Here is a 15413-nt window from a genome sequence, read left to right on the forward strand (position 1 = left end):
GAAAATCTTTTACAACCACAAAGGTGTTAGCATCACATGGGTTATAATAGTCTTCATGGCAGCAGATTCAACAGTCAACTTTAAAAAATCATGACCAAGTCAAGACAGACTATGGTTTTCTAGGGAAGGAGATAAGGCTAGCTGACAAGCATCAACCTAACTAATGGTTGTACTTCAACATCACACTTTCCTTTTTACTACTGACAAATTCAGCAATCCAATCCAGAGATTCAGGCTCTTTTTGTTAGAGGAAAATGAGAGGAGTAGAAGTGTTTTTAACTGGAAAACAAATTTGCTAGATTGGGAGAGCCACCCACATCAGCTTTTGTCACTGACTGCATGCAAACAACCACTTGGGTTAAATTAATGTCACATTTGTAACAATAGCTTGCTTGATTACTTACTTGGCTGCAAAGCAATGGATTGTTGAGTGCCACTTAAGTTACCGTCTTGCTTCGACAGAGATTTCTTGCGCTTACGAAGAACAATGATTTTTCAATATATTAAGTATGGTAATAGTAAATTAGCAATCCATATGCACACTTGCAAATGTTTCTATTTTAAGAATATAAGGAGCTTATCATTTGAAAACTCACCTTCAAATACGATTATCATCTTATTCAGTTAAAATAGGAATAATTATATGAACTTCGAACGCTTACTACACTAGCTACCCCCATCAATGATGGAAATATAAATAAATAATGTATCTGCCAGCTATCTTGTAAGACTCCATTCCCGAGATCTCCAATGCCTCATGTATCGGTCCCTTGATCAAGTAATTGATACACATAGTATAACAATTATGGCATCACACTCATACAACGTATAAAAAAATATTAAGGTTATAACAATACAAATGTCTTAAACCATATAGTATTACATGCCTAGCGAACAAGCCAACAAAAACATAGTGGAACAACAACCTAAAGTCATATGCAGCTAGGGTGCGAATGTGACTACTAAATCTACTCCTCATTTGTGCCTTCGTCTCCTGTGGAGTCGGCATCTGCTTCCTCATCCGAATGATAGCAAGTCGGCAACCTAGGTTCGATCCCTAGTGCTGACACCAGGAGGCCCCTCAGTAGCCTCCTATACTAAAAAAAAGGGTACTTAGCAAGTCCTATACTACTTCAAAGTGTTGATAGATGCATAAAGGATGACTTAAGGATAAGGCTTTACGGATTTAAGCATAAAGCAGCTTGTGTATGTATGTAGTTATATTCTCTACTGCTAACTTTGAAACAGAGTAAACAAGGTAACAAGATATATCTGAGGGGGTTAGTCCTAGCAGGGGCTAAATCTCGCTCCACGATCCTATCATTATATCTGGTGTACCTCTAGTACCATACAGCTTCTGGCGGACTGAGCCATCAACCTCATTACACAGACATCTAGTCTATACACTCACTCATCAAAGATACACATGCCCAGAGTCTAACCAAGCGAGATCATTGCTTTGTATGTCCATGACTGTGCACACAACTATTCGAATAGATTTACACTTTGCAGAGATTGTACACTGTACCCACACGATATGCTTGGCCTCCAACCATTACAAGCGGAGGAGCGAATCATATCAAGATCTCGTAACCATCAAGCATGTTACTGCACGATCCACCCACGGGATTAAGCAGGGGTCTCCGAGTAGATGTATTCCATCCTAAGCATGCTAGATCAAATAGGTCATCAATCCTGAGTAACGGGTACTTATTTTTTATAGTCATCTCATTTAAGAAACGATAATCAACACACATCCTTTGACTCCCATCCTTTTTCTCTACAAATAGAACTGGTGATACCCAGGGTGAAGAACTAGGCCTGATGAAACTACTTGCTTGTAATTCCCTGATCTGTTCCTTTAATAGTTCTAGTTCATTGATCGCCATCCTATAAGGTCGCTTGGCAATCGGGGTTGTTCTGGGTAAGAGATTAATAACAAATTCGATGTCACGATCTGGTGGCATACCAGACAATTCATCCGAAAATACATCTGGGTATTCATATATTACGGGTACATCCTCTAACAATTGGGCAGATAAGTTACATACAATAGGGTCAGATTTAGGTCTCTTAGGTTCAAACTCTACCTGGATCCCCTTCTGATTGACCAAGGGGACCTTTCTACTGGCACAAGCTATATTGCCTTTGTGCTTTGTTAACCAATCCATTCCAAAGATGACATATATCCCATGGGAATTCAGAACCACTAGGTTTGCTAGGAATTCTATCCCACTTAAACGAAGTTTAACCCAGGGGCATCCTAGACGACACAAGACATTTCCCGCGGGGGATCGGACAAGCTTGGGTTTCTTAAGAACCACGGATGTCAACTCATGTTGTGCAGCAAACTTAGAAGAAACAAACGAATGTGAAGCTCCAGAATTAAATAAGACTGTTACAAGGGTTGAGTTGACAGGAAACTCACAGAGCAAGACTTCCGGTGCTTCCTGGGCTTCCCGAGCGTCAACATGATTGATGCGGCCCCGTCCATAGTTCTTTTGCTGACCTGTGGACTGGTTCCCTCCTCGCCCTGCTCCTGTTGCTGGGGCAGAATTAGCCGGAGCATTGCTTCGGTTTGCATTAGGGCAGTTTATCATAAAATGGTCTGTCTGATGGTAGATGAAACATGTCCTCTGGATATTTGCTGGTGTTTGGGCACTGCTCTGCTGGGACTGCCCGGTGTTGGAACTGCGGGGAGCTGATACTGCGGTGCAAGATGTGGATCCCGAAGTCTGATACTGCATAGTCTGTTGCTACCGATACTGGACTTTTTGGCGTTGGTTGGGTCCTGCCCATTGAAACATATTACCCTGGTGCTTCTGGTCAAAGAACCTTCTCTTTCTCTCTGCCTCTATAGGTGCACGGGCCTCTTCCAGGAGGAGGGTCTTGTTCATCATAGTATTAAAGTTAGGGTAGATGACATGCACGAGCTGGACATATAAGCTACAAATCAGCCCTTTCTTGAAGCGATCTTGCTTCTTCTTGTGAGTTGACACATCTTTCGGGGCATATCGAGACAGGCGGATGAACTTTCGAATGTACTGGTTCACTGTCATTGATCCCTGCTTTAGGTTACGGAATTCATCAGACTTCATCTCCATAGTACCCTTCGGTACATGGTACTTTCGGAATTCTCCGCAGAATTCCTCCCAAGTGATGGTATCTGCATCCACCGATGCCTCGTAATAGTTCTCCCACAATTCCGCTGCAGACCCAGTGAGCTGATGGGCTGCTAAATTCACCCTCTCTTGGCCTTCACAATTGATGACCTTGAGGTTCTTGGTAATTGCCCTAAGCCAGTCGTCAGCTTCTAAGGGGTCGTCGGTACTGTCGAAGGTTGGAGGTTTGATCCTCATAAACTCTGCCATCTTATTCTGAGGTCCATAACCTTGATTGTTGATTCCTGTCTGCGCTAGGGCCTCCAATAGGCGGGTTTGATTGGCCATTACAGCCACCAGATCATTCTCTGAGGGTGGGGGCAGTGGGGTCCCTTGACTACTGGGGCGGCTTTGGTGAACTTCCTCGCTAGGTTGAGAGTTGATGACTCTACCTCTCCCTCTGCCTTTATCTTGGCCCATAGCGTCCCTTCCTCAGGATCCTATTGCATTTCCTGTCTCAGATCCACATTCGGGGGCTACATTGATAGGTACAAGCTGGCGTTGTTGGCGAAGGCGAGAGGATTGCCTGAACGATTCCATTTGTTTTCTGAAGATTAGAGAGAATCAACAGCTGAGAATAAGCTTTCAAGATTAGGACAAGCAAGATAAGAGCAAGGACAGCCTTGCCATACACATAATTACAAATGCGAACAAGAAGCAACACCACGCAAGGATATAAGCAACACGTCTTAAACAAACTTTGGACTATCTCCACTAGGTCACTAGTACAAAAGTTTTTGACCTATCATGTCAAAAGCGTGCACGCAGAGCATCACACTACCAAAAGATCTACTCCTAATGTTATCTTGCCAGGACGTGTCGTCTTCAGGCATCGTGAATGGACCCGTCGGTGGAGTTGCCAACAATTGACTCAACAGGTGAGGGAATCCCTCCTGGTGTCGGGGTAGAAGTGGGGTCAGAGGTCATGTCGATACCGTTGTCATCCCGATCACTAACGAACTCATGCTCTCTAGGGTCCTCCTCCTCCTCGGAGTCCTCTATGGAGATCACCATATCTCCGTCCTAGATCAGCTCGGCAGGCACTAATCCACCAGTGGCTGCGGGAACTGGCGAGGGTTCAATCCGGCCCTCTGCTATAGCCGCTGCTATATGCACCGGTAGGAGAGGAACGCCTGCCAGGATGACGTGCTGGGTCCTACTCGTAGGGATACGGAAGGTGCTCTTCCTGGCAGTCGTCCTGGTCCGGGAGCCACTCATGGCATGCTGTTGGTTGAGATCCCTGTGATGGGTCCTCACCAGCCTCTGCCATCCTTCATGGTTCCTTACCGCGGTGTCCTCTGCAGCTGCGGCCTGGACTCTGGTCTGATCTAGCATCACACGGAGAGCTCTCTCTCGCGTCTCGGACTCCTCTGCCCTATAGCGAGCCTCTTGAAACAGTAGATAGCTCTCATTATGCATGTGCTCCATGGCATGGAGGTACTGTGCTGTGACAGACACGGTGGTGTCGTCCTCCTCTTCCTCCTGTCCTGCATCCTCCATGGCGGTTAGGCGAGCACACCAAGCAGCTCGCTGGCTAGCGGTGGCTGGAAAGTGCCTCATGGGAGTGCGCGCAACCTCTCTGACTCGCCTCCCGCACAGGTGATGAAGTGCTTCGTAGGCCACCAACTGATACGTATCAGGGTACCGTACTTCGGTGGTGCTGACGTGCCACGGTCGCCAACTGGGGTGCCTCGAGCAATCGAAGATCTGCAGAAAAACCTGACACTTCTGGGACCCATTCTCATCGTACTCACGCCCGGTGTACTCTAGGCGTCAGGTGTACCCCAGGTGGCAACAAGCTTCCCACAGTAACTTGGGAAAGCCCTTTACCTGCAGACATTGCACTGTGCTCCAGCCCTCGTCTTCCATCTGTCGGCGATCATGGAAGGGCTTAGAACCAATACAGAAAGGGGTTTCTAAAGCAAAAAAGACAGAAGGTAAGTGCAAAAGATATTTTGACAACATAGCATTTTCAGCAAATAGGTAGACACGAGCAAGTCTATCCTAAGGTCACGTCCTACAGCCAAGCATGGCTCTGATACCACTCCTGTAAGACCCCAATCTCATGATCTCTTATGCCTCCTGTATCAGTCCCTGGATAAAGTAGCTGATACGCACAGTATAACAGTTATAATATCACAGTCAAACTCGAATATAAGTATTAAGGTTACAGGGTACAAAAGTTACAGACCCTAGTGTATATATTACAAACCTGGCCGAATGGCCAACAAAAGCACAGCGGAAAATAGAACCCAAAGCACAGGTAGCTAGGGTGCGATCGCGACTCTAGAGACTACTCCTTAGTTCCGTCTTCATCTCTGGCGTTAGCGGGATCCGTCTCTTCATCTGAATGACAGCAAGAGTGAGCACGGAAGGCACTCAGCAAGCTCTATACTATTTCAAGTTGTTGATAGATGCATAAAGGAGTAATTCAAGGATAAGACTTTACAGTTTAGTTTTATGCGTAAAGCGGTTTATGCAGGTATTCTATTGTATCACATATTATTGATATTACTTAGTTTAAAACCGGCTAACAAGCTTTATCTGGGGTTTTTGGGTCCTGGGAGGGGCTACGCCTCACTCTGCAGTCCCTATTATCACATCTGGTATACCTCTAGTATCTTATAGCTTCTGGCGGAATGAGCCAGGAACCTCATCACACGGACATCTAGTCCACATACTCACTCATCGAGACGCACGCACCTAGAGTCTAGTCATCAGGGTTACTGCCTTCGCATGTCTATGACCGTGGACATGGCTATTCGAATAGATTTACATTCTGCAGATGTTATACAACTTTACCCATGTGATATGCTCAGTCTCCAACCGTTGCAAGCGGAGGAGTGAATCATACCGAGATCCTCCAAACACCTTTCCTGCCGGGCTTTTCCACGAGACGCCCTAAGTACCAGAGACCATGTTCAGAATACCAGATTGGCTATGCCGTCTCTCGAAATATTCAACAGAGGGCCAGATGGACACTTAATTTCTCGCTGCTCCCCAGCCGCCTAGTATTATGCCCAACCCAATCCGGTGAAAGTAAAGTCAAGTCCTGCCCATTTAGGACGTATGGTTGCACGGGAGTGGCTAAGCATGACGGCGTAATGACTCGGTCCTTAATCGGCCAGAGCAGGTATCTTCTGGCAATGAACACCACAAAGGTGACTCAAGCCCCCAGGAGCATCCTTGTCCAGAGTACTACTCCACCTGCCCCCGCTAAAACAGTTTTCACCCATTTTTACACATCTCCCACCATATCCCACACGATGTCAAGGATTTTACATCCATCACAGAATTTATAACCATCAAGGATTCATGGTATATGAGTTATCATTGATAACAGTAAATCTTATCTCTGAGGAGAAGTGTTTTTAAAAGTGACGTCTCTGAGGAGACGTATTCCATCCTAAGCATGCTAGATATCAAGGCGTCATCCATCGTTAATATATTTAACAACAAGTATTCCTAGGGTGATATGTATTCTAGATGATGACATGTAAGACATGGCGGTGTTGATAGGATTAACTACTACAAGTAGTTTGAAAGAAAATGCAATATATAGCACATGTGATGATAAGTCCGGTTTTAGTTGATCATGTATATTATTTAAAAGCCATATGTTCAGTATGATCAAGGAGATAGGACTTGCCTTCTCCGAAGTTCTCTTCAGAGTCTTGGTTGTAGTCTGGATCCTCTTTGTTCCTGATGCTTCCTGCGCAGCACTCACAGAACTCTGGTTGCTCTGCAATTACAACTGCGATCAATAACGGCTATACTAGAAAATAATCAATTAATACCAAATGAAAAACTAAATGAGCCCTAACGGACAACACAATATGACAGATGAGTAGATCTCGATTTTAGATAAATTTTGGCGAAAGAATCGTCGAAATCGGAGTCAGAACGGAGAAGTTACGGCTCCCAGAAGTTTTAATCCAAATTAAATCGGAAAAATACTAAATGGCACTGTTCATGAGTGGGACCCACTGAACAGTGCCCGGGCCCACATGAGCAGTACTAGATGGGTCCAGATTGGGCCGAGTCCGGGCCGGGCTGCACAGTATTGAGCTACACAGTATTGGGTTGCACAGTACTGGGCTGCACAGTGTTGGGCTACACAATATTGGGTTGCATAGTACTGGGTTGCACAGTATTGGGCTAGCCCGCTGGGGTGCGGCCCTTAAATGACTGGGCCGGCCTGGCAGGCGGAAGGCGCTCGGGCCGAGCCATGCCCTAGTTGGCCAGGCCAGGTCGCGGCTATTGGCCAGCGTAGCGCGAGCGGCGGAGGGAAATGGCAGGAGCAGCCAGTGGCGAGAAATCTCGCGACGGCGCGCTTCGAGGAAGCTCACCGGCGTGGGATTCCGACGGGGTTTCATGAGGGGAAATCGACGCCAAGCTCCTTCGCGAAACGTTGAACGCAGTGAGGAGCACGTCGATGGTGGCCGGCGATGAATACGGTGCCAGTCGGTGGCCGAAGGGGGGGCACCGGGGTGGCCAAAGACCAGGAAGCACTCCCCTATACTGGGAGGTGCCAATCCGTTCCGAAGGAGGGTCCTACGGCTTCTAGACATCATGGTACGATGACTGGCGACGCGAACGGGGTACTAACGCACCGGCGGCGAGCTAAAGCGCAGCGGCGGAAGTCACACACATGGCGGCGCATGGCAACCGGCCAAGAGGGAGCTTGGGGGCGTCTACACGCTATCTAGGAGGGGGCGTCAGGGGCTTGGGATGCTCACCAAGCTCAAGGATGGTGAGGAGCGGGACGGCGGCCGGCGATTCGTCGAAGAGGTGACGGCGGCGCTGATCGGCTGCTGGCGCGAGCGGGCTCCCGTCGAGCTCCTGGGGAACGGATGGTGGCCTAGGGATGGTGGAAGGACCCTGAAGCTTCCTGGCAGCACGTGGTCGAAAGTTCGACTGCGGCAAGGTGTGAGAGCGTGGATGCGCGATAGCGGCAATGGAGTGTGGGGAAGGGAGGGGAAGAGAGGCTAGGGTGGCGCTATTTATAGCGGGAGAGGGAGCACGGGAGGGGGCGGTGTGTACGTGGCGTCGGATGGTCGTCGGTGGGCAGCGCGACGGTGAGGTGGCTGGGCGACGTCCACCATTTTTCCCGCGGCGTGGGCGCTCTACGCCGGCCACGTGTGGGTGGGGCGCAAAAGTCGTGCGAAGACATCCCCTTGGGCTACAGGGAAGAGAGAGTAGAGAGGGGGGGGGACGAGGAGGACAGTGGATGGGGGAAAAGGCAGGTGGCTCACCGGCGTGGGTGCTCTGCGCCAGCGAAGCACGGCGTCGCCCTGGAGGAAGAAGGCAAACACACGGGCGGGGCGTGGATGTGCGACACGTGGTCGGCTCAGCGCGGTCGGGGCGTGGACGCTGCAAGCGCGCGCTGCCGTTCTGTTGGGCCAGCTGACGTGCTGTTGGGCCGGGGCGCGCAGATGGGAAGGGAAAGAAGAGCAGGCCACTGGCGGGCTGAAAGCAGAGAGAGGAAAGAATCGGCCCGGGAGTGAAAAAGAAAAAGGATTAGGAATTAAATTCAAATGAGAGATTTGAATTTAAATTTGAATTTGACTTTGGATTAGGATCAAATCAATTAGAAATCTCTGAATTATGAGGTAGAGGTAAAACTCCGAGATTTGGGAACATGATTTGAATTTGAATTTGGACTTAGGATAGAAAGAACTTTAAGAACGGATTTGAATTCGAGAGATATTCAATTCAAACCACCACTCAAAAATGTATCAAAACCAAAAACCAAACGCGAACGAATCAACTTAAGGCAGGGATTACCTTAGTATAAATTTGGAGCATTTTGGAATACTTAGCCAATTAATACTAGTATGAATACTCACACACATACTTCCATGATTTTATTTGGCTTTAATTTACTATAAAAAAATTTAAATTTGCACTAGATTTTGCTATTTAATTAATATGCTAAATTTAGTATGTCACATACCCCGGCTAACAGGCCCCACGAAGGGTGCAAACAGCCAGGGAAACATCTCTAAAACTCTAATCGGTCGATGAGCTACCACGACCAGTGCAAAACCTCCAGTGACCAATCTCGCTACGCCTTCACACAAACCCACAACCAGCCCCCCTGGTCGCAGGACTGGATTGGACACTCGCCCGAACGCTTCTCTTCACGAGGCACCGGCCCCGACAGATAAGGTCGTGGACGGTGCAGGGGGCGTTGTCCCATTCCGTAGCATTAAAGGCTACGGAGTGAGACTCTACAGGCCGGCACAGTACCGCACAACAGATGAGATGTTGTCAACCATTCGGCAGGGCAAGTGGACGGAGACGACGCAGAGGCAAGTGGACAGGAACAACGCAGAGGCAAGTGGACGGGGACGGCACGGAGAGGCAAGCGGACGGGGATAGTGGAGAAGGGCACCATTTTGTCCCGTCGCATTAAATGCAACAAGATAAGACTCTACGGGCTAAGCAAAGACGACGCACGACAGCACGATATACAATGCCGTCAGAGCAAATTGGCATACCCGGTACTCCGTAATGATGAATTGAGTTATATATTAGAATGAGCAGAGACCATCTGTGTAGGGCCCGCATGTAAGATCTCTCTCTCCCTACTATATAAAGGGATGAGGACTCCGTCTGTAACAAGATAGATCAATTCTGGCAAACTGCTAGAACACCGTCTGTAATCAAGTGAGATCTAAGATAACACAAACACATGACGTATGGTTGTTATCCTCCGGGAGACCCGAACCTATATAAACCCTAGTGTCCCCGAATCCATCATCTACACACTGACACACCCAGTCTCTAAAACACCGTTCACGCACCCACTATCCAACATATCCCGGAATCACTGTCAGGGATTTACCCTCGACAGTTTCCATTGTTAGTAGTATTTTAACTCTTTTAGTTGTGTTTTTATTGTAGGCACGGAGATTAAATGTACTAAATTCTCGCTCACCGACGAAGATATTTAAAACATCCAACGTGACATATGACGGTTCATCATGCATAAAATTATCCATAAGAATGGTAGGTTCTTTGACCATACAAGTGAATTGGTTAGCCATCCAAGGCTTTGTGAGTGGTAGAGAAAACAATACTTTTAGTAATGTTAGTTGAGTTATTGTTGTATTTGTGTTGAATATTGTCTTGTGATATAAATTGTCTTGTGATGTACAAATATTGTATTTGTGTTAGGTATTGAACTTATGTTGAATATTAAAATGTTGTTGAAATCTGTGATGTAAAAATTTATCTTGAAAATATTTTAAAATCCGGAGGGAATAAAATATATGTCTATTATGAATTTTGAAGGAAATACATGCCACGGGTGGATTCTTATGTCACCCACATATGGTATTTTATCTATATATATGCAGATGCTAAAGTGCATCGTCTGTGAAAATATATTATCAGAGACGATTCACTTAAAGAACCATCTATGAAAACATATTAACATATATGGTCCGGTTAAGAAACCGCATGTGATCTCTTTTTTGCCTATAAAAATTGTCCATTTCTATATACCTTCGATCAGAGACGGATGACTAAGTGTCTTTTTAAATAAGTTACCATTTGGCTCTAAAAGTAGTTTTTTAGCTGTGTGCAATGCTCTGACTAGTCTTTCGCCTTGCGTTTGCATGTAATAGTCACTTAATCATACATACTACAAGCAATATCAATCAACATACGTATGATCTGAGTCAGATTATATGTATACTCGGCTTTAATGTATACTAGTAGTATTTCTGTAGCCTGCAGTAGTACTATCAAACTCATCGTATATAAGTAACCTGTGAAATGGATCAGCAGAGAATAGGCTAGAGCAACAACGAATCGATTTGAATCTTTCATGTTTATTTTTTGAGATTCTTAAATATTTCATGGCAATATATATATTAAGATATGGTTTGTATAAAAAGGTTCTTGAGAAAGGCAACAAACCTTTTTCATGGGAGGAGCACAAAAGACAGAGATGCATCAGGAATACGGTGGTGCACTGCAGCACTGATTCCTCTTCGAAAACTGTGCAGCAAAAAAAGATTAAAAATATCTCCCTAAAGTGATATGGTAACATCTCAATGGAATATTCATTCGACATGCCACTAGGAATCCTGATCACCTCTGTATTTTTATCTATTCTTCCCCTTTTATATAGATAAATATGTACATATCGCTGTGTAAACAAAGGCAGGACACTTTGACCGGCACCAGCTAGCTAGGGAATATTCACAGTTTCTTTTATCGGACATATCAAGCCATGGTTTAGGATAACAAACTACAAATTTCAACTAGAAGTTAAGGGTTTAAGGTTTTAGGAAATGTTCAGAAAAGAATAAGATTAGGGTAAAGATGAAATATTCATCGAAACTTTTGGTTTTGCATAAAAACAATTGGGGTACGTCCGATTGTAACGGAGAAACATCGAGAAACAACTAAATTAATTATCTTATTTTGTTCACAAAATTCCCATGCTCCAAACGAACCCACCGTACACAACCCAAATCATCAAGCTTGCAAAAGTGCAAAAGGAGCGAGCTTTTTGTCGCCGGCTGCCGAGAGAAAACGATGGTTGGCTCTTGCTGCCTGAACGCCAGCGTGCTAGGCTGCTGATGGCGCTGCTCATAGCACAGAATCACTAGAAAATGCAGCACTGTTGAGACACACAAGCCGGTGTAAATTAAGGAGAACAAACTTCGTACAGGCCATCTTGTCAGTCACTCATGACCACTGTGACTTGCTGCTGTACCTTCTTAACCATCTCTAACTATATTCTTTCATTTCTTTCCCTTCTTCGTTTTTATTATCTTTATTAATTTTCTTTTATTCTCAACAGTCTTCTTTCGAGTGGAATAGTGAAGAGAAAGAAGAAAGAATCTCGTTCTAAAGGGAATGATTTTAAAAATCTTTTTTATGAGAATCGTAAAAAAAAATCATTAGAGCGCTAAACAGAAAAAAATAATATCGTGAAGAGATTCTAGACCGAAGTAAAACCGTTATAAATGATCTTACGAGAGCCTGTGATTACGACCTGCACGACTGCACCAAACCCGGCAATATAATCCAATCCAACTCTTTGAAATCTTGGACCCTTTGCGCAGCCTCCACCCGACAAAAGGAGAAAGGCTTGGATACACATCAATCCGGGCGAGTCCAGCTGGTTGATGATCGCTCTGCAACGCAGCCAAAATGTCGTTGCTATCGCAGTGCTAATAGGCGCGTGTCGCTGCTCTAGCTGTCAGCCTTTTTCTAATTAAGTTGTAGTTACGCCGTCCATTTCAAAGTATAGGACGCATTAGAATTTGAAAAGCCAAACTTTATAAATTTTAATTAATATTTAATTAAGTTATATATATATTTAGTGTATAAAAGATGTATCAAATAATATATTCATATTTCACAAATCTTTTAATAAGATATTGATTTCGCAGTAATTGATAATATATTGTAAGAAAAATTAATGGTTAAAGTATATTTTAAAAGATTTTTCTAAATCCTAATATGCCATATTAAAAGAAAGAGCAAATTTCACTTTGTACCATATATCAGTGCACTTGCTCTACTTTAAACTATATTTAATAATATGTGTCACTTTGAATCATATATTTTATACTTATATTTCAGTTTGCATCACGTCTAAGGATTATACCTATGACCGTTCTCACGTGGCAAGCAGTTTCATCCACTCAGCTCCACGGATTCAACTAGAAGGGTAGACTTTTTGTTTTCAGCCCAAGCTTTCATCCTCTCGGTTCATTCTTCGTTGTCTGCTTCCCACTTGATCTCAAGTTGCTAGAGTCGCATCTCCATACTAGACCTTCAGAGTCCAAGTGCCACCGCTCACAGACTTCTTCATCTGCTTATATTCCTCAAAACGTCGCCACCTTAAGTTGTCGCTGGCACGGCTGCTTCTCTCTAAACATGTCTACCTTGTGCCGCCTCTCCTCAAGTCACCACCTGCATCGGTGCATCACTCCGGCCATATCTACCTCATCGTCAGTCCGACACCTATCTTCGTAATGCTAGTGAATAGGTAATTAAAGAGTTAGATTATATGTAGAATGTTGACTTTTTGGATGGTCGACGGTGTCATAAACTCGATACCATCATATGCGATATGGAGAGGTGACTCTAGCAATTTAAGACCAAAGTAGAACTGCTCGTCACATGAGAATGATTAAAGGTTGATTCCTCAACCACGGTGTAAATTGAAATTAACATCAAATATATTGTTCGAAGTGAAAATTATTATTAAAGGTGGTTCAAAGTGCATCGAGTACACTAATATATTATCCAAAGTGAAATTTACTCTAAAAGAAATGGAGGGAGTATTAGAGAGTAAACACATACTTATACCCCTGTAAATTAGTAAATATAGGTTAGCAGACATGCGCGAAAGTCACATATATACACAGCATGGCATAAAAACTAGAACGGCATAGACATAGGCCAAAGAACAAAGAAACGATTTTCTAGGGCACCTCTCCATTTATTCAGAGTTTAATTTACATATATAGCGGATCTTTCTACGTGGTGAGATCAAGATACTCGCATACAAACATGTATATAATCTACAAGGGAGGAGGACCTAGTACATGCTGAGTCCTCTGATGCACACAAACATGGCCAGATCCTACATACGTACGTACACACTATTCTGCTTCCTTCATGCTTCTGCTTCCGTGGCACGTCGATGGCTTCTGTTACTTCTGTACACGGCCTTGCATGCACGCACGCACGCATGCATCTATCGATCGAGATCTGGTTAACACAAGCATGCATGCACTAGCGCGATGCATGGGCGTCTGTGAGGCGCGCGCCGGCCGGTCTTAGACGCGGATGAGCGCGTGGGCGGGGCGGTGGCGCTGCTCGGACTCCTGCCGCTGCAGGCGCAGGTTCTCGTGGTGCTGCCGGATGAAGCTCTCCGCGCGCCGCAGCAGGTCGTCTGGCGCCATCACAATCGTGCGCCACCCCAGCTGCCTGGCCGCCGACGGTTCCGCCAGTGGTGGAGGCGGGGCCACCGACGAGATGGACTTCCGCATCTCCCGCCGCGCCACGGCCGTCTCGGCCGCGCGCTGCAGCCGCGGCAGTTCGTCGCTGGCCCACGTCTCGCTCTTCCGCACGGCTACCGGCCGCGCCGCGCGCCGTTGCACGATGGTCTGCCACATCGAGTCGATAGAATGGTCGGCGTCGTCGGTCTGGGCCTCAGCGGTTGCGACGGTTACAGGCACCTCCTCACCGCGTTTGTCGTCGTAGGCGTCCACCGCGACGGTCCTTGGGCTCGGTTCCTCCTCGCCGCCCGACTTCTTGCGCGCGCGGGGGCGGTCGCTTCTCCTGGCCGTTTTTGCCTCTCGGCCCGGCCTCTTTGACTTGAACACCTGCGCGCCTGCAAGACGACCCACCGCGTCGAAGGCCTCGTACTCCGACAACGGATAGAGGCTATCCACGGCGTCGAGTACCTCGCCGTCGTGGCCGGCCGAGGAAGAGGTGGTGCTAGTTCTGCTCCGTCGGGAGGAAGAGAAGAGCCACCAGATGATGCCGTTCGCTGCCGCCCAAAGGAAAGGAGGGGACGAGAGGAAGTCGGCGGTGAGACTCGTGGAGATATACGAGGCCGCCGCCGCCGTCGCCGCCAGGACGGTCACAACGGCGGCAACCGCCGTGGCCTTGAGGAGGGAGTTCATGCAGAGGGAGTGGTTGTGCCGGTGGGTGGGGTGTGCAAAGAGGAAGCAACGGCTGAGTCGTTTATATAAGGGCGTAACGGAAAGGCAAGTCCGCGGCCGTGGATATACGGATTATTTCGTTTGTTTATCTATTTTATTAAATATTTATTTATTTGTTTATTTTTCACTTATCTTATGAGTTTTTTAATCAACTTCTTTAATCTTAACATAAATAAGTAATTCTAATAACTCACACGTCCATAAAAATTAATGAAAATTTTCTTGCAAAAACATAAGGTCAGCCGGGGGTAAAACGAGAAGTCGCTTTGAGGCTATATGGACCTCACTGAAAAGTACAAAGTGATTATTTTAGTAAGTTACCGTCTCGACTTAAAGAGTATACTTGGAACACATAAATTTCACGAATTTCATTAGAACTCTCATCGAATTGTCGTAAGAATCAGGGGAAATAAGACTCTAGTCTAGCATCAAAAGGGGACTCGACTCGAAGCCTTTAACCGTAGTTGATATATGGCGAGGGATCCGGGGACTTGGAGTCTCCGGTCGTCCCGCGGCGGTGAGTCAAACACGCACGGACGCACCAATC

The 15413-nt window shown here is 46.1% G+C and overlaps 2 protein-coding genes across 2 annotated transcripts; both read right to left on the reverse strand.

The window, feature by feature from the left end:
* Positions 1–2756: 2756 nt before the first annotated feature.
* Positions 2757–3581, reverse strand: LOC133908039 (uncharacterized). Its single transcript, XM_062350171.1, has one exon. The coding sequence runs from the start codon at positions 3579–3581 to the stop codon at positions 2757–2759; it is 825 nt and encodes a 274-aa protein (XP_062206155.1).
* A 10024-nt stretch (positions 3582–13605) lies between these two features.
* LOC133908095 (uncharacterized) lies at positions 13606–14868 on the reverse strand. Its single transcript, XM_062350221.1, has one exon. The coding sequence runs from the start codon at positions 14825–14827 to the stop codon at positions 13976–13978; it is 852 nt and encodes a 283-aa protein (XP_062206205.1). The 5' UTR covers positions 14828–14868; the 3' UTR covers positions 13606–13975.
* Positions 14869–15413: the final 545 nt, after the last annotated feature.

The sequence above is a fragment of the Phragmites australis genome, chromosome 24 (assembly GCF_958298935.1).
Source record: "Phragmites australis chromosome 24, lpPhrAust1.1, whole genome shotgun sequence".
Taxonomy (NCBI): domain Eukaryota; kingdom Viridiplantae; phylum Streptophyta; class Magnoliopsida; order Poales; family Poaceae; genus Phragmites; species Phragmites australis.